This window comes from Arabidopsis thaliana (assembly GCF_000001735.4).
Source record: "Arabidopsis thaliana chromosome 1 sequence".
In the NCBI taxonomy this organism is placed as follows: Eukaryota; Viridiplantae; Streptophyta; class Magnoliopsida; order Brassicales; family Brassicaceae; genus Arabidopsis; species Arabidopsis thaliana.
Genome location: NC_003070.9, coordinates 13322972 through 13344040, shown reverse-complemented (window position 1 = coordinate 13344040; position 21069 = coordinate 13322972). Strand labels below are relative to the sequence as shown.

Sequence of the window (21069 nt, the reverse complement as noted above, 5' to 3'; positions counted from 1 at the left end):
AACTATAAGTTGTGTGAAATCTGTAAAAAAATAATACTTCATGTTTTATCGACAAAAGTTATTGGTTTTTCTTTCTTTTTATTTACGTAGAACTTATTAGGTAAACAATTGACCAAACAAAATAAGCTACTTTGTGTTTATGTCAATAAGTTAATCTTTCACATTTTTTTGCCAATTGCCATTATAAGTTAGCAAAACTAAGTTAATCTTTCAAAGGCACTTTTCAATAAGTTAATATTTCAAAGGTTCTTCTTAAATGGATATATGATATATCATTCTTTAACTTCTTCATATATCACTAACAACTATGGTTATATGTTTCTTTGTATCAACCGTATTTTAGTAGTTTATAATATACACTTGGAAGCATTCAAATTTTCTGTAGTTTACCCCAAACAAAAATGTAAAGGCCGACCTATATACATGTGTTATAGACACCAAGATATGCTTGTTTCAGTTTTACGACTTTAAGGCTTGGTTTTGTCCTAAGAACAAAGTAAACCCTTCTTCATATTAAGGAACTTTCGACAAACGATAAGTTGTGTTTTGTGTTTTATATTTTATCCAACCAATGAGTTCTCACGCCTACATTTTCTGACTACCGCGCGGTTAACCGTATTGTTAAAACCTTAAAAATATAGTTATAATTGTGTAGAATTCTAAATAAATAATTATCACTAAAATAGTAACTTAAATCGTTTAATATGCCCACTACTACGATCGTAGTTACTCCACTACTCTTTTTACCATAAATCAAATCATAAGTAGTTCATATTATTATTATTTATACTCTATTATTATTTATAATCACAACATCTTCTCTTAAATATTGTTTTTGTTTGGAAAATGTAATTAATTCAATCATTATAATTATGACCATTAATTTGTTTATTCATTGGTTTATTTAAGAAAAATAGATAGCTGATTCACTATAAATATTTGAAACACATAATCACGTAAAATAAATATTATTTGATATATCACTATTTATTTATTTACTTAATTATAAAGATTAAAAAATATAATATTTTGTCTCATATGTTATATGTATCATAATTATCAAATAACCGTAACCGTATTTAACCATAACCGTATTTAACCGTAACCGTTTTAACCGTAACCGTTTTAACCGTATATATAACGGTTAAGGTTAAGGTTAAAAAAAAATTATAACCATAACCGGTGGTTAATAAACCGTAACCGTAATAACCGTAACCTTGGTCATGCCTACTTTACGGCTGATTTATAATACATTTTTGGGGAAGACAATATGAAATTTATTGGTCAAATATCAACAATCAAATTAAGAAAAATAAGAATATGTTTGAGGGATACATAGGAGTAGATAGAAGTAGAAATGTCTCCAAATAGATCCATTGAGAGGAAGACTAAACCGTATGAATCAAAACATAGATAGAAGTAGAAATGTTTCCAAATAGATCCATTGAGAGGAAGACTAAACGAGAGACATGTAAAATCAAAGTAAAAGAGTAGCTATTCTTGATTTAACTCAAACCTGTAACGAATCATGTAAAATTCCATAGATCTGAAGATCTACGTCCATGTTGGAGATTATTAGATCTAAAAGCTTTTTTGGATTTGGGTTAATGATATAGATAATCAAATTTTTATTTATTATTTTTAAGTGAAAACGAATTAAAAAATTTTAATTAAAAAAATAATAATCAAGGGTGTTAACTGTATTTATACAAGTACTCAAAACATATGAACTATTAAAAAAAATATGTATGATATTCTAGGAATAAACATATTTTCTATGCTATCTGAGTAATTAATTCTAGAAAGAATGTACATTTTTATTTGCTGAAAAAATGTAATGTTCAATAATGAGAACACAAAATTATCCAAGAGCTATTCAAATAAGAACACGTTGAACGGTTTATGAAGGTAGAGTTGTAGAGAGGTTCATATTGATCAAGTAAGTTCTGGAACTGACTCGTATCACTCACTGTACTCAGCTAATAATTCTTCCATCAAAGGGTATTCTACCGGAGCAACGGATATTGGTTGATCCATGGCATCAGCCTGTTCATTCTTCTTTGTTGCGAGTGCGTCTGTTTGGTGAATCATGTCTCCTTCTCCATTCTGCTTTCTGTTTCCGCAACAGAGCAAGAAGATGATGATTTGTTCGGAACATCCCATAGCAGTGGCTGCTCCTGTTCCAAATAAGCAGCTAGAAGAGACTCACACTCAATATTGATAGGCTGCTGCTCCAAGTAAGAAGTAGAAGCTTCGTCATGATGATCCTTCTTGGACTTCTTTTTCTTGATCGGCTGCGGCTTAGAGGAAGAAGATGCTTCATGCTGATGATCCTTCTTGTCCTTCTTGGACTTCTTATACTTCTGAATCTTCCAGACGACTATCCTCAAACTTATCTTCTTCCTCCGGGTCCACTACCACAAACTCATCCATAATCCAGCCGCAATCGCCTTCTCTCTTCTGCTTCTTGTTTCTTTTGCTGCTCTTATAAGTTAGGTTTTTCTTGATCCAATGATAGCCCCCTTGTCGATGATATGTTCTTTCCTATTCACCCTCCACTTCCCTCGGTCGATGCCATCGTTGTCGTCTCTGGTGATCTTCCGCTTCGAGTAGTTACCATGTCCAATCTTTTTCTCGGAGATCTGAGTCCTTGCCGAGAAGTAGTACCACTCGTCTTCCTTGAAAAAAGGATCGTTGGAATGGTCCAGCAACCATGGCTCCTTGGCATAAACGTCCTTCATCACTACAAAGCCTCCACATTCTTCACCTCTTAGCTTCTTTTTAAGATACTCGTTGATGACTTATGGGTACGATGGATCAAAGTGAATCCCTTCGTCTTCTTCGAAGTACTCTATCGACACATTTTTGGTTTTCAAGGATTAGGTTTATGGTGAGCAGCTGAGAGCTTATTGATTGTGTATATATAGTGGTTGGGATTCTCTTTTTTTTTTTTTTTGCAAAACATTTTGTGTATATCCCATGAAAATATTATTTCTTAAAACCTAATCCTACTAAGAAATTCGTTTTTAATATTTTAGCAATTAGAAAATAAATGATCCCAAAATAAAATAAAAAATACCTTTAAACTATATCCAAATCAGTTCAAGAAAATTATAAATCTAACTAAACTATCATGCCGTTGAAGACAAAAAAAAGTTAAACTATTATGCCTTCCATACATTACTTATTTCAAATATAATTTTATAAAATAACAAAAGCATTATATGATCCACTAAATCTAACTAAACTACAATACCGTTAAAGAAAAAAAAACAAAACTATTATCCCTTCCATACATTACTTATATTAAACATAATTTTATAAAATAAAAAAACATTATATGATCAACCTATGCCACAAACAGAACCTGATTAAATATTAGTATTTGTTAGTTTGGCAAAAAAACATAAAGAATTGTTTCACTATAAGTAGATCAAATATGATGTTAAGAGATCAACTCAGGCCCATTTTCAAAAAATATGGCCGAACACATATATGTATGTATCGCAAAAGTGGTATAAACCATTTAATACTACTATACAATTAAAGACAAGTCTACCGAAAACAAAAAGTTTCTAGCTTTGTCTGCAAGTCAAAACCTTTTTCTTTCTCCTCTCCGTCATGCCCACAATCGCCCTCAACGGCCAGCTTATCGCGGGCCTATAGCTTACACTACCGCTTCTTCTTATCTCTCTTCTCACCGTCAATATAACCCTCTATCTTCTTCTCCCAAACTTCATTTCATCGCATCTTCTTCCCCTCGCTTCAAATCCTTAACTTGCTCAGCAAACTTACATTATCGGAAGAAGATTGAGCCTTCATCCAAAAAATTTCTCCTTAACTCATTTGCGAAATCTTTTATCGTCTCTGCGTCCTCCGCTAAGCCGAAAGATTCGTCCAATGTTAATCTCCGTAAGCCACTTGCGATATCTCTCGTCGTCACTACTGTTTCTTCCTCCGCATATGTGTTTCTTCTACGACTCTTTTCTCTTGCCTCGATTCTAAATGGTGGCGGAGGAGGAGGGAATTTGGGTGGAGGAGGAGGGAAATTTGGTGGAGGAGGAGATGGCGGATTTTGGAGGGGATTGTTTGCTCTGGCAATACCAGTGGCTATCGCCAACGAAGAACACTCACATGATTGGGATTCTTACGGTTTACCAGCGAACATTGTGTTAAGCTTGGGAGCTTAACCGAACTGAAACTTAAGAAATAAGAGAGGAAAATATAGATATGCGCCGGAAACGGCGGAGAGTAAGATGAGAGAAGAAGTTTATATTGATTGTAAATGTTTTTGGTAAAGTAACTCTAAAGGGAAACTTTCTTAAATAGCAAACCCTCACTAAAACCTTTAAAGTAAAACCTGTTACAAGTTCAAAACGCAACACTTTATCATGTGAGACTTATTGGAATAGAAGCAAAGCCTTTAGCTCATTCAGAGACTTACTGAGACTTAGCCACTTTTGTATAACACCTTTGTGAAGAACTTCTCTAACTTCCTCTCCGTTCTTCCGCTTGTCCTTAGTCTTCTTCTCACACAAGCTAGAGGCACCCTGAGCCTATCAATGCTCCCCCGAAGAAGATCGAGCTTGTCCTCAAGGTTGAATTTTGGGAATTGTTTCGCAAAACTGACCAATGGCTCCCAAGTAGATTCTGTTGCAGGGAGCCCTTTCCACTGCACTAGTATCTCAGCTCCATCTCCATTCGTTGTCTTCCTGATATCTAGAAGTTTTTCCGTTTCTGTTGCCCATTCTAGAGACGGAGTCAATACCTGAGGTAACTCTTGAGGCGTGTAAGTTGCGGGAACAACTAGCTTAAGCTGAGAAACATGGAATACTGGGTGTATCTGACTGTGTTCCGGCAGCTTGAGTTTGTAAGCGACTCTCCCAATCCTGCTGACAACTTGGTAAGGACCATAGTATCTTGGTGAAAGCTTCTCATTTTTCCTGTGGACCAATGAATTCTGCCTGTACGGCCTTAACTTCAAATAAACCTAGTCGTCTATCTCCAATACCACATCTCTTCTGTGCTTGTTTGCTGACTTACTCATTCTGTTCTGGGCTGACTTAAGATTCTCCTTTAACTCATTCAGAATTCCATCCCTGTCTTTAAGAAGCTCATCCAAGTTAGCATTGGGAGTAGGTACATCATCGTATCTCAACATAGGTGGCAGATCTCTACCATAAACTGCCATGAAAGGTGTGGTCTTGGTTGACGAATGATAAGACATGTTGTACCAATACTCAGCCCAAGGCAACTACTGTATCCACGAAGTTGGTCTCCTTCCCGCAAAGCATCTTAAGTATGACTTTAGACACCTGTTTACCACCTCTGGCTACCCATCTGTTTGAGGGTGGTAAGCAGTGCTTTTTTGGAGAGATGTACCTTGTATCTTGAAGAGTTCTGTCCAGAAGTGACTTAAGAAGACCTTATCCCGATTTGATACCATAGTAGCAGGAAATCTGTGCAGTCTAACAACCTCTCTAATGAACACTTCAGCTACAGACTTGGCCGTGAAAGGATGCTTCAAGGCTATGAAATGCCCATATTTACTCAATCTGTCCACCACCACCAATATAGCATTGAACCCTTTTGTTCTTAGTAAACCCTCGACGAAATCCAGACTGATATCAGACCAATTTCTGTTGAGGAATGGGTAATGGTGAAAGTAAACTAGCGGGTGAGAGCGTGAAATACTTGTTTTCTTGGCAAATTTGGCAGTCCTTGATAAACTTCACTACCTTTTTTCTCATTCCTCGCCAATAAACTTCACTTGTTAGTCTCTTAAAGGTCTTCAGAGCTCCTTCGTGACCACCCATGGACTGGTGTGGAATTCTTGTAATAGCTTTGGAATGAAAGGAGATCCTTTAGGAATGACTAATCGTCCTTTTCTGTATAACAACCCTTCTCTCACACTGTAATCCCCACTCTTCTACAAATTATTTTCAATCTCTACAATGATCTTGTTTAACTCTGGATCTGCCTTAACTTCTTCTTTCAAAGCAGAAATATCCAAAGACTGTGGAGCCTTCAGCGTGAGTTGAATAAACTCTTCCGTTTGAGATTTCCTGGATAGAGCATCAGCTACTTTGTTGTCCACACTTGGCTTATATTCGATTCTGTACTTCAGTCCTACTAGTTTAAAAGCCCATCTCTGTTGAATCGTAGAAACTGCTTTCTGATCTAACTAGTGTCTTAGACTCCTTTGGTCTGTTTTAATGACAAACTCATTACCTGTTAAGTAATGCTTCCACTTGGTTATAGCCATCACTATTGCTAGTAGCTCTCTCTTGTAGACGGATCTAATCGATGCCTGGCTGAGGAAAGCGATGGGTCTTTTGTCCTGAAAAAGCAGAACCCCTATCTCAGTACATGAGGCATTAGTCTCTACTGTAAACTCCTTCTGGAAATCGGGTAGTACTAGCACAGGCAGCTGAGTGACGACCTCTTTTAGCTTGTTGAAAGCTTGAGTCGCCTTGTCCTCCCATTTAAAGCCATCTTTCTTCAAGAGATCTATGAGGGGTCTTGCTATGAGCCCATAACTCTTGACAAACATTTTGTAGTAGCCAGTTAAACCCAAAAACCCTCTTAGTTCTGTAACAGATTTTGGCTGAGGCTAATTAACCATAACTTCTATCTTCTCAGGATCCGCCTCCATTCCTTGTGATGATATAATGTGTCCCAAAAACGCTATCTTGCTACTCCCAAATACACATTTCTTAGCATTCACGAAAAACTTGTGTAACTGTAGTAGTTGTAGAACTATCTCAAGATGCTTCACGTGAATCTCCATGTCCTAACTGTAAATCAAGATGTCATCGAAGAACACCAGCATGAATTTCCTTAAATAGGGTCGAAACAAATCATTCATGATGCTCTGAAATGTTGAGGGAGCACTAGTTAGCTCGAAGGGCATAACCAAAAATTTGCAATGGCCTTGGTGGGTTTTAAAGGCTGTCTTCTCAACGTCACTTGCTTTCATACGTATATGGTGATATCTCGACTTTAAATCTAGATTGGAGAACACATCAACACCTTTAAATTCATCGAGAATCTCCTCTTTAACCGGAATAGGGTACCTATCTGGTATAGTGACCTTGTTAAGAGCCCTGTAATCCACTAAAAAGCGCCAACCACCATCTTTCTTCTTTACCAGCAACACTGGACTTGAATATGGACTGATACTCGGGCAGATGATCTGTGAATCAAGCATCTCCTTGACCAACTTCTCAATCTCATTTTTATGTCTAAATGAGTGCCTATAGGGTCGGAGGTTAATAGGAGAAGTACCCTCTTGCACAGTTATAGCGTGTTCTCTGTTTCTAGCGGGTGGTAATTGGTTTGGCATTTGAAACACAGACTCATAACTTTCCATGACTGTCTTCATAGCATGCACAACGGTCGACAAGTCTTGTGGTTCATTGTGATCAAACAGAACGGATAATTCCAGAAAGTAAGCCACACCAGTGTATCTTATGACTCTCTCCATGAACCTGAATGACACTTGTTCTCTACACATTTCAGGGTCGCCATGTATAGTCACCCAAGTATTACCAATATGCCAACTAAGTCTGAGCTTTCCCCAGTTAGCCCTCCTGTCACCTAGCCTTGCCAACCTAGAGAATCCTAGGACCACGTCAAGATCACCTAAATCAAACAACAAGAAATCTTCAATGAATTCTATTCCTTGAATCTCTATTGGTGCATCGGCTATCTTTCCACTACTTCTTATCACGTTTCCCCCACCAACTTTGACTCCAAATCCCCTAGTCTCTATAATGCGCCAATCTTCAGCCTGACCAATCTCTCATTAACAAAGCAGCTGGTAGCACCAGAATCAATGAGCACCACTACACTGGTACTTCCGATATAGTCTCTGATCTTCATCGATTTACCTCTGGAAAGATCAGACAAGGAACCCAAAGAGAGTATATGTAACTCTTCATCTGCTTCACCTTCTTCTGGTGTTAAGGGCTCTGCTAGCTCTTCAATGAGGGGACTCTCTTCCTTTTCTTCAATAACATTCAGACTCTTCAGTCTAGATGCCTACACCTATGACTAGGGAACCATTTGTCTTCACAATAACGGCAAGGATTGGAGTTCCTTACCTCTCCAATGTTCGTAATACCACTCCCTGAAGTAGGGTTAGTATCCTTATAGGGTTCCATAGGACTCTTTGACAACACCTTGTCATAAGCCCTCACAGTAGTTTAAGGTTGTGTGGTTGCAGTAGAAGGTCGGTTTTGTTGACGGACTTGATAGCTAGTGTTGTCTCTGTCCTGAGATTCAATCATTCGTGTTATCTCTACAATGTCCATGAGGTCTACTGGTCTGTATCTCACTACTTGATCTTTTAAGTGTTTCCTCAACCCATTCAGAAAAGCAGATTCAAGTAAATCTGCAGTCACATGAGGTAACTCAACAATGAGCTCTTCAAACCTGCCTCTGTACTCATTAACAGTACTCGTCTGCCGGATATTTAGCAAATGATCCATAGTAGAACTTCTCGTACTTGGCCTAAACCTAACCTTAAACTTATCCTGAAAATCCTTCCAAGAGTATATCTTTTCCCTATCGTTAGAACATCTCCACCAAGTTATTGAATCTCCAGTTAAAGAAGAGATTACCTTTGCAAGTTTTTCCTCTTCACGAACGTTGTGGGTTTAAAAACACTGCTCGAATCTGAATAACCAGTCATCTGGGTTACCACCTTCATAGTTAGATAACTCCAAGTTGGTAACTGTCAAATCTGCTCTTGGGGGTAGTTGCGGATACACTTGTTCTGGAGGTGGGGTGTTAAAGTGCATGTGTTGTGGCCTAGACTGTGTTACCGGTGTAGGACAAGGGCGCAAGATGTCTCTGTTCTGTCTCTCAGCGATGGGTAGCGGCGTTCCTGGAAACTAAGGAGCAGGACAGGGGCTTAAGAAGGAGAGAGGTGTTGACTCTCTTCCATCTCTTGTTTGACCATAGATCTGAAATCTCAGGAGCTGTTGAACCCTTTCTCTAATCACAGTCATCTCTTTCTCTTGGTTGGTAACGCGAACTTTGAGGGGTAGAGTAGGCGAAGGAATCTCAACGGGAGGAGGTGAACTGAACTTAGTCCTGGCGATTCAGAACCTTGACTCGGGACCAACGGCCTTTGGATCTTCTGGAGCCATTGTTAGCTCTCAAGGAAAGCACCAATGTTAAGCTTGGGAGCTTAACCAAACTGAAACTTAAGAAATAAGAGAGGGAAATAGAGAAATGCGCCGGAAACGGCGGAGAGTAAGATGAGAGAAGAAGTTTATATTGATTGTAAATGTTTTTGGTAAAGTAACGCTAAAGGGAAACTTTCCTTTAAATAGCAAACCCCCACTAAAACCCTTAAATGTAAGACCCCTTACAAGTTCAAAACGCAACACTTTGTGATGTGAGACTTATTAGAATAGAAGCAAACACTCTACCTCATTCAGAGACTTACTGAGACTTAGCCACTTTTATATAACACCTTTCTGAAGAAGTTCTCTAACTTTCTTGCCTTTCTTTCGCATGTCCTTAGTCTTCTTCTCACACAAGCCAGAGGCACCCTGAGCCTATCACATTGTTGTACAGTTAAACAAGCTAACTGGGTTTAAAAAGTACAAAATCTCAGATATTATCGTTTTTGATCGGCAGAGAAAAGCCACCGTTGAAACAGAGGATTCTTTCTTCGAGATGGTATCGATTTAAGAAGGAGAAAATTACAATAAAGCTTTCTACGAGATGGTATCGATTTAAGAAGGAGAAAATTACAATAAAGCTCAGTTATATAAGGAGTTAGAAACCCTAGCTACTTGTGGATGGTTTGAGAAAGTTGATTTCGAAGGGAAGACAAAGCCTGACGGAACCCTAGTTGTTACAATCTCTTTTGCAGAGAGCATTTGACAAGCCATAGAGAGATTCCAATGCATAAATGTAGGGTTAATTGCACAACCTAAACCGGTAAAGATTGATTCAGTCATGACAGAAAAAAAGATGATTGAGTACTTGGGAAGTCAGGAGAAGGAATACAAGCAGAGGATTGAGAAGGCTAGGCCTTGTTTGCTTTCGGGATCGATTCAGCGAGAGGCAATGCATATGCTAAGAGATCAAGGAGTTTAAGTGCGAGGCTTTTGCATAAGGTTAAGGAACGAGTTCTTAAATGGTACCCAGACCAAGGGTATAGTTTTGCTAATGTTGTGAGTTTTGGTAACTTGAACAGTAAGGAACTTATTTTTGAAGTTATGGAAGGAGACATAACTCAGTTGGTTATTCAGTTTCAAGATAAGCTTGGTAATGTAGCTGAAGGTAACACACAAATTCTTGTCGTGCGCATACAAATTCCAAGACATGTAATGTCTCTTGAGAGCTCAAGGTATCTTGAGTTGAAATCAAGAACTTGCTTTAGAGGATTCAGATGAGAGATGTAACTTTTGAAAAGAATATATGTTTTGTTGGTTAACAGTTACGTCCAGGTCATGTGCTCAACATAAAAGTTGTGCACGAAGCTGTTAGGAACATTCACTCTTTAGGCTTGTTCTCAAATATCGAGATCATGCCAATTCCAAATGAGAAAAGGGAAGGAGGTGTAATTGTTGAGGTCAAGCTTCAAGAGACAGATCAAAAATCAGTAGAAGGTAGTGCAGATCGGAGTATTGTTCCTGATCCCGGAGGATATCCTTCATTGGTTTGTGTTGTTGTATATGTTCATTGTCTACTAAACTTGGAACTTTTAAAATTTTTAATTTCCACTGAATTTTCTATATGTCTATAGTTTATCTTGCGTTTTTAGGCTTCTTCTCAGCCAAGCGGGACTATTTCTTTCGAACATCCAAACATCAAGGGTCTTAATCGATCTCTTATAGGTTCAATAGCCACTAGTAACTTCTTGAATCCTGAGGTACACTTAGTTTTTATATGCTTCTTATACATATCTCTTTCAAATTGTGGTCTGATAACTTCCATATATAACTTGGTTTTTCCCGCAGGATGATCTTTCGTTTAAGCTTGAGTATGTACATCCATATCTAGACGGTGTTTCCAATCCTAGAAACCGTACCTTCAAAACAAGCATCTTCAACAGTAGTAAACTTAGCTCAGTACTCACTGGAGGACCTGGATTTGAGGAAGCAGTGGCACCAATCTTGATGGATCGAGCTGGTGTGAAAGCACTATAACTGAGGTAATTACTAAGTCCCTCATGATTAACTTTTTTTCTTCTCCCACAAGCATCTAAACAATCTAGGTTGTTTGTTTTACGCACATGACTTCACACGTCAGAGTAAATTAACATATGGAGTTGTGTTGGAAGAGATAACAACTAGAGATGAAAACGGGAAATCTCTTCAAAAAGTAAGGTTTTATTACCTAATGGAGCAATCAATGTTAATGGATCTCCAACAACTCTCAGTGGTATGGGCATCGATCGTGTAGCATTTCTACAAGGTAACATAACACAAGACAACACTAAGTTTGTGAATGGAGCTATTGTTGGAGAGAGGAAGATCATCCAGGTGGATCAATGCTTAGGTATAGGAAGCAATTCTCCACTCTTCAACCGCCACCAACTAACCTTAAAAAAATTCATTCCTCTGAGGCAATTAGAAGAAGGTCCCGGTAAACCGCAACCACCAGGTCTAGTTTTCCATGCTATGATGTGTAGGTGATCTACCAGGCTATGATGCTTTTTCTCTTGGAGGTCCTAACTATGTTCGCTACACTAAGGGAGAGCTTGGTGCAGCTAGAAACATTGTCGAGCTAAGTATGATTCCTAAACTTATTCAAATCGTTTTAAAACTAATTTTCATAGTGACTTTTGGTGTTAAAATTGTAGAGGTTGGTGCTGAGCTTAGAGTAAATGTGAAGAATACACAAGGGTATGCATTTGCTGAGCATGGAAACGATTTGGGAAGCTCAAAGGATATGAAAGGGAATCCGACCGCGGCTTTCAGAAGAGAGGGACATGGTTCATCTTATGGTGTGGGTATGAAACTTGGTTAAATACGAGCTGAATATGATGTAGATCACAATTGTGGAACTGGTGCTTTGTCTCTTCAGTTCGGAGAGAGATATTAAGGATTAAGTTGATGTATTGCAAAAGAATTGGCCTCTTTTTTTTTATAGTTTTGTGACTCTTAACATATACATTAGTTTATAAACTCAATACTCTTCCTTATAGATAATTGGTTATGTAAATTATTTGATTGTGGTTATTATTCATGCAAGATTTGTTATTTGTTTATTTTTGTTGGCGACTCGTCTCTGCTAATTACCACACAAATTTGAGAATTGATCATAAAGAAATAGACTTTTACTATGTAACTTGTTCGTCTATATACATATCATGTAATACTATTTTTGAACTGTAAAATAGATAGAAGCTGCAATATTTTATGTTTGATTAGTTAGAATCAAATTTGGATCTTTAAAACCAAAATAAATTGACAAATTTCTTCTACTAGAGACTTTCACTAATCAACAAACCTTATTTAAAAAAAAAATAAAGAAAAAATAGAACACTCAAAACATAACGAGCATTAACTAGTTTGGGACACGCATTGAGCCCAAGATGGCTACAATCTTGCTTTCAGGAAACCTATGCAAGAGAAAGCGATAAGGCCTGAGCTTATTCACCAAACTGTAAAATAGATCAGCAGTGAGAATGTCATTTGTTAATTCCAGTAATTTGCACACCACAAAATTCCCGTTCTCGCTCCTCGCCAACCTTATCAACATCTCTGTCTTGCACGCTAAAAGATCCAGAACAATTGTTGCCATTGGTATGTCCCTCACCTCCAAAAGTCGCTCCACGATGTAGCTTCCATACTTTTTAAACGAGAGCTCAACGCAGTAGCCACATAGTTTATCAGCAATGTTACCCGTGCAACGGGAGTCATGTAGTTTAAGCACGTGTTGGACCACAAAGTTGCCATAAGCATCGTTGCTTAGCAAAAGAGCGTTGTTTGAGACTATGTCCATGAGCTCGTCTCTATAGTAAGGATCGTCCAACTCTTTTATGATTTCGTTGAGCGCAATGCAACCATACTGGTCACGCGCCAGGAAAAGCGCGTATCGAAGAATGTGATCATACATCAACTCTCTCTTGTCCTGTTTAAAAATTCTCATCCCCTGTATCGCCACGTAGGAGGCGTATTTGTCGATCATGACATGGATGAAGAGGCGCATGATAGCCACAAAGAAGAAGACGTCCATGTCATCTGACATCCTCATGAGTTTCTGTAGGCTTTTGGAACCGTTCTTGTTTCTTGTGATGACCATGAAGTAATCGGAGTCAGACGTCAAAAAAGATGCCATCCACAAGCATTCCCGTGTCTAATACTGAGATGTCGTCTTTCAAATCTTCGCTTCCAGTCATGAAGTTGAACATCCTTTGCAAATCCATCTCCGTTGTACGGATGTGGAAGTAGGAATAGCCGCCACGTGAAGGAGGAGGAGGAATTGCCAAAGGCTCCTCATTCAGGATTTCGTGTAAAGCGTTGAACATTGTCGACATTGATAAGCGATTGATGTTTGTCATTGTGTTACGTCGATCTACAGAATTACTCTCAAAAGTTAGAAGAAGATTTTTGTTGTGTGATTTTGGAGAATGCGAGAGATAGTGTTGTTGTATCGTTATGATGCGTATATATAATACTAGAGGTTTTCGTTTCCTAGTAGTTAGTTATTACTTTCCCCAAAAAGAATTGGAAATTTTATCTAGTAATATCGCTAGAGGATTTTTAATCAAATATAAAAATCTATATCGCTAGTTTCCTTTTTACTTTATTTTCTAACTAACTAATAATATCCAAATATTACCACGATGTTTCCTTTTTCTTCTTTTATGTCTATAAACTATTGTTTAATTTGCCACGATGTTATCGATTTAGATTTGGTTTCTTTATTCACATCTAAATACTTTTAAAAAAAAATTGATAGTGACACACAATACTCATATTAGTTAATGTGTATATTTTAGTTAGTGTAAGACAATTTTAACTGTAATTCCATGAGATAATTAAGTGTGAACAAATTTCATTAAAACCACAAAAAAATATATCACAATATACTGAAAAACAAAGAAGAGTCATTCCTCACTAAAGGACACATTCCCAACTTATTTCTCTACGAACAAAAGCAATATGAACATGAGACCAAACCAAAACCCACCACTTTGTAGTATAATAGCACCATCATATAACTCAACAGCTGACAACTCTCGTGAACTCAAAACGGCGTCTGTGTTTTCTTGTGCGTTTTAGTTTCTTGGGACGTTAAGTCTTGCTCGGAAATCTTCTTCCATGAGAGAAAGTCCTTCTTTTAGCTTCACCTTTGGCTCCCAGCCCAACACTTCTTTGGCCTTACTAATGTCTGGTTTCCTCTGTCTTGGATCATCCGGTGTGTTCTCTATAGAGAATGATGATTCTTATTATTCATAGTAATGGGAAGTACATATATATATATATACAGACTAAGAAGTGATTAGAGTAAAACTAATTTCATAAACACCCTTAATTAAGTGTTAACATATATATATATATATATATATATATATACTCTTATACACCCCTTCAAGATGGAGGTACTTGAATAACACCAATCTTGCGACATGCATGTTGGAAACGTGTTCTCGGTAGTGGTTTGGTTAGAGTATCCGCCAATTGAACGTTGGTAGAGACATGAAAGATCTGTAGCAAGCCATCTTGGATTTGATTTCGTACAAAGTGATAATCGAGAGCATTGTGTTTCATCTGGGAATAGAAACTCGGGTTCACACAAAGATATGTTGCTCCAATATTATCACAATTGATAACCGGAGCTATTGGCAACGGAATTTTGAGTTCATAGAGTAAAGAACAAAGCCATCGTACCTCCGCAGCACAATTGGCAACAGCTCAATATTCTGACTCGAATGAAGATCTTGCAACACCTCGTTGTTTGCGTGAGGACCAAGAAATCGGGTTAGAGCCAAGATAGATGATATACCCATTTATGGAGATATTATCATTCGTGTCACATGTCCAATCTGCATCTAAAAATGCATGAAGAGTCATGGGAGAGGAGGCATGTAAAAATATACTCTGTGTGATTGTGCCAGCTAGATATCGGAGTACTCGTTTCGCGGCCTGCAAGAGTTCATGTGTTGGCTTATGGACAAACTGTGATAATTTATTGACAGCGAAGGAGATATCAGTGCGTGTGAAGGAGATATATTGGAGGCTGCCGACAATAGAACGATATTGGGAAGCGTTAGGGAGAGGATCACCACTGTCAAGTATGAGTTGAGGTGAGGTTGGTAATGGCGTAGTGACTGGTTTGGCGTCAAGCATATTGTGCTTAATAAGAAGATTTGTGATGTATTTTTGCTGCATAAGATGAAGACCTTTGGCAATTTGGTTTACCTCGATTCCAAGAAAGGAATGGAGATCCGACAGATCTTTGATCGAGAAGCGTTCTACAAACGAGGAAAAAAATTTGTTGACCACAACGTTGTTGTTCCTAGTGACAATAATGTCGTCAACGTACAATAAGACATATGTGATGTTATGTCCTGAGGTGTGTATGAACAACGACGTATTTGCCACAGAGTTGACAAAGCCAGAACATAGTAAATATTGTTTCAAAGTCGTATACCATGCCCTTTGTGCTTGTTTAAGCCCATATATTGGTTTCTTCAATCGGCAAACGTATGAGGGCCTATCAATGTCAATAAACCCAGGTGGTTGTGACATATATACTTCTTCGGTGAGTTTGCCTTGGAGAAAAGCATTGTTGACATCCAACTGTTTAAGTTGCCATGCTTTTGCAGTTGCGACATCGAGAACAAGACGGATGGTTGTGGACTTAATTACCGGACTGAATGTTTCAGCATAGTCTTTCCAGTATTGTTGGTGGAAACCTTGGCAACAAGGCGCACTTTATATCTCTCCAAGACGCCATTGGAGAAATATTTTGTCGTGAAGACACATTTACATCCAACGATGTTTTGTGTAGAGGCTGGAGGTACCAAATCCCATGTTTGGTGTATTGTTAGAGCATCAAATTCGGATGAGCACCCACGACTCCAGTTTTGGTCTTTGAGAGCTTGCTTGATTGTTGTAGGTTCCTTCGATGGTGGACCTGAAACAATGAGATTAAATTTTTGGATTGGTTTGGTTATGTTATTTTTGGCTCAAGTTTTCATGTTGGGGACATTTTCTGAAGGTTGATCGTTTTGGTTATGTGATTGATGAGACACGACTTGGTGTGATGTTGTTGCATCTGTTGGTGGTTGTGGCTGAGTTATGACTCGTAACTCATGTTGGGGTGGAACATTGGGCTCAATACGTGGAGGAATTTGCTGGATTGTGGGTGTCAATCCATTTTTATGTGGAGTAGTGGGCTAAGAGGTAGATGAGGAAGAAGAGTTTTTAGAGGAAGAAGACGATAACTAAGTATTCGGCGACGGAGAGAGGTGAAGGTCAGAGCGTGAGGGTCCCGTTGAGCTGGCCGGAGTTTGAGAGCTGAGCGACAGTGATGTCTCTCTGATTTGTCGTGAAGAAGACGAGGTGAGCATTTCTTCTCTGTTTTGATTCGGGCTTGTGTTGATGTGGGCTAGGAGCTGTTTTCGGGCCGGATTTAACTGAGAAGTGGTTGTTGGGCCTGTTTGAGTTGGGCCCAAATTTTCTAAGATTTGGTTGTCTTCTTCATTTCGCGAGGAAGACGAAGGTGACGACGAGGAAGCAGCTCACGACGGGGTTTCAGCTTACGACGGTGGCAATGTAACCGGTGTGTGGCCAATTGGTATTTCAGGTTGTATAGGTGAGACGACAGGTGCTGATGGAGATTCAGAATTGACGGTTTCTTCTTGCACCATGAGGTGTAGCGTTGGACAGACTGGAAACATTTTTTCATCGAATTGAACATGTCGTGATGCATACATATATCTTGTTGCTTGATCATAACAAAAGTATGCACTTTGAGATGTCGAGTAACCAAGGAAAACACACCGTTGAGACAGAGCTTGAAGCTTTTTACTTGTATACGGTTGTAATCAAGGGAAACAGAGGCAGCCAAACACTCTAAGCTTCCCATAATTTGGTGTTGTCCCAAATAGCTTCTCAAATAGTGATTGCATAGAGAGGACTGATGTAGGCATGCGATTGATGAAATATATCGTAGTTGCAAAAGCATAGGGCCAAAAGGCGAGAGGATCAGAAGCCGTTGACATAAGTGTAAGGCATGTCTCGACGATATGCATATGTTTGCGTTTAGCGAGGCTGTTGTGTTCCGGGGTGTGTGGCAGTGAGGTAAGATGTGAGATGCCTTGAGCTGTGAGGAAGCTACGAAGTGCGATATATTCACCTCCATTGTCTTAGAACAAGGTACCAATTCGGCATTGGAATCGGTTTTCAACGAGGTTTTTGAATACAATAAAAACCTCTTTGACATCAGACTTGCGTTGCAGAGGATATAACCAAGAGTAACGAGTGAAATGATCTATGAGGACAAAGTAATTGTTTGGTGATGTCCAAACATCGGTACATATATATTCAAGAGGTCGTGTGGAGGCAATGAAGGTTTTAGTAAAAGGTAATTTATGGCTTTTATTAATAGAGCATTCGGAACAAGATAAAAGTTTTTGTGAAGAAGAAGAAACGAGTAGAGAAAACTGAGAAATTATTGAATGCAAAACAGAAGAAGGATGTCCCAATCTTGAATGCCAAGATGTGAGAGTTGGTTTTGGACCAACAGACGACACCATCGCAACAGCTTGAGGAGATGACATCGGTCATTCGTACAGTTCATTTTTAGTTCTCCATTGGAGTAATGGGACCTCGTACTGAGATCTTTCACCTGAAATGAAGCTGGAAAAAATTCAACAGAGACTTGATTAGTGTTGCAAAGGCGATATACAGATATAAGATTCATCTGTATATTAAGCACACACAATATTTTATCAAAAAGTAAAGATCAAATTTGATTAGAAATGAGAGTGGAACTCGTATGAGAGATGGTCATGTTCGACCCATCCGCAATCATGACATCATCACCACCATTGTATGGCTGGTGAAGAGCTAAGTTGTTGAGATCAGATGTTAGATGGTGTGTTGCACTTGAGTCAAGGAGCCACGGGTTGGTCGCGTAAGATGAACCAACTGCGAGATTGGCACGTGGTTGCGAGGGCTTGAACGGATTGGTAAGAGACAGAGACGACATGGACTGAAGTGATTGAGTTGGGGGCATCGCCTAGCATTGTGGCTTCAAAACTGACATTTGCCTAAGAACGGCTTCGATACACGGGTGTCAGAACGACTGTTGTTTTGGGACTGAGATGGTTGCCAGTTGGAGTTGTTGTTGTTGTTAGAGCGTCATCCATTGTTGTTGTAGCGGTTGTTATTGTTGTTGTGTTAACATGAGCAGAGACTGGAAAATTGGTTGGTTGTGTAGCAACAGTGAGGAGTCTCCCTTCATGATTCAGTAATCTCTCATGAACTTCTGTAACTGATGATCTCTGCCTTCAATTTGATCAATCACAGTCTTGTATTCTTCTAGCAGCCCGATAAAGATCTTCTCAATGATATTTTCATGGTATGCAGGTCTGCTAAGTAAGGCCATCTCATCCTATCGTATCGTGAGACCATTCATGTACTCATCAATTGTTTTTGTTCCCTTTGTCCAGCTTGTGATTTGCCTTCTAATCTGTTGGAGATGGATGCGACTCGGTTTCGCATAAGTGTCAGAGAGCTTGGTCTAGATCTCATTGGCGGTGGTCGTGCGTGACACCAAGGGTTGGAGATTTGTTGAGATTTCTCCAATGAGATTAGAGTAGATCAGCTTGTCTTGGCTTTTATACTTGGTGAACTGCAGATTCTCTGATATAACACCATTTGATGTAATCGTGGGTGGAGGGATGTTGATCGATCCGTCGAGGTGACCATCAAGGCCATGTCCGTCAAGGTGGGCGTGAACTTGTAAGCTCCACATGAGGTAGTTGTTGCTTATGAGCGTTGAGACATTCATCATGTTGATTAAGAACTATGTTTGAATTAAGAGGGATAGCATCGTTTTGAGCAGCCATGGCGAGAGGTGTGAAGATGGCGGCCTTGAAAAAAAAAATAGGTTTTGTTAGGAGCGTTTATGCTCTGATACCATATAGAGAATAGTAATTCTTATTATTCATAGTAATGGAAAGTACACATATATATACAGAGACTAAGAAGTGATTAAGGTAAAACTAATTACATAAACACTCTTAACTAAGTGTTAACATATATATATATATATATATGTATATATATACTTTTATATTCTCCACCATCTTTATCTCTATGCTTGGTTTAATAAGCTGTGTTTAATACAAATAGAACACACATTATAAGGAACGAAAACATGAACTAAATGCAGGATTTATCACAGCATTTAGAGTAAACCGATAAAAAGACACTAAAAGAAAAAATAACCGTCAATGTGAATAGAAAGTTACGATGGAACGACACTAGCGAAAAAAAAAAATTATTAATATATTAACGAAAAGTTGCGATAAAAAAGATACTACCAAAATAAATAACCGTCAATCTTAAAATGACAAAAATACAAACGAGAAATTGCGATAAAAATGTACTAACGAAAAAGTACAATGTTAGCGAAAAGTTACGATGAAAAGACATAAAAAAAAAAAAGTAACTATCAACATTTTAAATGTTGCGATAAAAAAATACAACTCTTCAGAAATGAAAAAGACATTTTGTTTTTGGATTTATCATGAAATAATTAAATAATATGTGGTAAAGAACAAAAATTTAGTAATTACTTAAGAAGAAGAACGACACAAGTTATGTTGTTTTGGGGATTAAGGGATTGAGTTTTCGATTTGGGGATTTTGTTTTGTTTCGTTTAGTACAAAACGACGCCGTTTTCGGTTTTAACAGAATTCATTAACGTCTGCTAACGGGGTTAATCGGATCTATTAATGCAAGTTAACGTTTCGTGATTTTGGCCAGGTTAACGTTTTGTTTTTGTTAAAATGGCTGGTCAACGTTTTTATCATGTTTAATTTGACCGACTTTAGAATTTACGTATTGATTGGCTACTTTTTGAATGTTCAGTATAAAACAACATTTTTCCCAAACTTATATCACATTTTTCATTTAATTTTTGCCTTATTTTGTTAAGGATTCATGATAAAAAAAATCTTCCATGTGCCCCCAATGGACTTGCTCGCCTAGTTTTCAAGTGAAAACCCACATAAAAATATGGAGTAACTGAACCAGATCCAAAATGTTATGTTCAGCCCACATAAGTTACTAAAGTAGTAGCTGTAAGAAGCCCAGCAGCCCAATTGTAGAATCAGTAGCAGATGTGGAGCTGTAAGTTGGAGAGTTTTCATTTCAATGTGCCAATTCACAGCTTTGAAGAGCCATCATCTGCTGTTAGAAATGATTTTCAAATTCTATGCGTAAAATTATTATTTTTTACACAAAATAATTGTGAATGACCGGGTTCAAAGCATATCCCTCCGCATTTAAAACAAAATTATATGAACTATCAAGTAAAAAAACAAAATCATTTCTCTTAAAGTCTTAATATAAAATGAAATGTGAAAGTTTAGGATAGTTGAAAGAGAAAAATGGTGTTTCATATTTGAAGGAAATTTAATTAACTTAAAATTCAAGTATAAACATGTCATATATAGTGTTTCTTATAAATACTTTATGAATAATCAACATAAAGTTATAAATCTCTTTTTTCGTTTTTTACCATGTATTCTTCTTTCTAATTCCGTATAGTATAGATAAATACCCATAAGTATAAACAAACATGTTAACGATGGTATATATATATATATATATATATATATATATATATAAAAGAATTTACATATTAGAGAGATGTCCAAACTTTTGAAATAATTAACAATTATTACTACTCGTTAAACAATAATAATATTTACTATTTTTTTTTTTGAAATTAAGTGTTGCTGTATATCCTAAATTTTATTTTAAAATGTTTCGTTTTACATTTTCAATATAAAAACAGTTTTTTTTAATTGATTAGTTATTACAAAAAAATTTTTAATTGTTTAAACAATTTCTA

General features: G+C 37.8%; 4 protein-coding genes and 2 pseudogenes across 7 annotated transcripts; 2 read left to right on the top strand and 4 right to left on the bottom strand.

Annotated features, from left to right (window-relative positions):
- Nucleotides 1-2087: 2087 nt before the first annotated feature.
- AT1G35890 (NAC (No Apical Meristem) domain transcriptional regulator superfamily protein) lies at nucleotides 2088-2741 on the bottom strand (the record flags this gene model as incomplete). The annotated part of the gene is made up of 2 exons (NM_103287.1): nucleotides 2088-2414; nucleotides 2553-2741. The coding sequence occupies 2 exons, from the start codon at nucleotides 2739-2741 to the stop codon at nucleotides 2088-2090; spliced, it is 516 nt and encodes a 171-aa protein (NP_174823.1).
- Nucleotides 2742-2812: 71 nt separating this feature from the next.
- Nucleotides 2813-4237, top strand: AT1G35880 (uncharacterized protein; the record flags this gene model as incomplete). Its single annotated transcript, NM_103286.2, has 2 exons — nucleotides 2813-2883; nucleotides 3593-4237. The coding sequence occupies 2 exons, from the start codon at nucleotides 2813-2815 to the stop codon at nucleotides 4188-4190; spliced, it is 669 nt and encodes a 222-aa protein (NP_174822.1). The 3' UTR covers nucleotides 4191-4237.
- A 216-nt stretch (nucleotides 4238-4453) lies between these two features.
- AT1G35870 lies at nucleotides 4454-8784 on the bottom strand (annotated as a pseudogene; the record flags this gene model as incomplete). Its single annotated transcript has 1 exon — nucleotides 4454-8784.
- A 1206-nt stretch (nucleotides 8785-9990) lies between these two features.
- On the top strand, nucleotides 9991-11994 carry TOC75-I (translocon outer membrane complex 75-I; the record flags this gene model as incomplete). Its single annotated transcript, NM_103285.1, has 8 exons — nucleotides 9991-10054; nucleotides 10078-10302; nucleotides 10470-10681; nucleotides 10787-10894; nucleotides 10983-11154; nucleotides 11371-11523; nucleotides 11657-11755; nucleotides 11828-11994. The coding sequence occupies 8 exons, from the start codon at nucleotides 9991-9993 to the stop codon at nucleotides 11992-11994; spliced, it is 1200 nt and encodes a 399-aa protein (NP_174821.1).
- A 540-nt stretch (nucleotides 11995-12534) lies between these two features.
- Nucleotides 12535-13531, bottom strand: PUM17 (pumilio 17; the record flags this gene model as incomplete). 2 transcript variants are annotated; one of them, NM_103284.1, is made up of 2 exons in its annotated part: nucleotides 12535-13230; nucleotides 13313-13531. In NM_103284.1, 2 exons carry the CDS (start codon nucleotides 13529-13531, stop codon nucleotides 12535-12537), a joined length of 915 nt encoding a protein of 304 aa, NP_174820.1. The 2 variants fall into 2 exon arrangements, with proteins under 2 accessions (NP_174820.1, NP_001322916.1); NM_001333170.1 differs by lacking the exon at nucleotides 13313-13531 and having other exon boundaries at nucleotides 12535-13308.
- Nucleotides 13532-14547: 1016 nt separating this feature from the next.
- AT1G35840 lies at nucleotides 14548-19071 on the bottom strand (annotated as a pseudogene; the record flags this gene model as incomplete). The annotated part of the gene is made up of 1 exon: nucleotides 14548-19071.
- Nucleotides 19072-21069: the final 1998 nt, after the last annotated feature.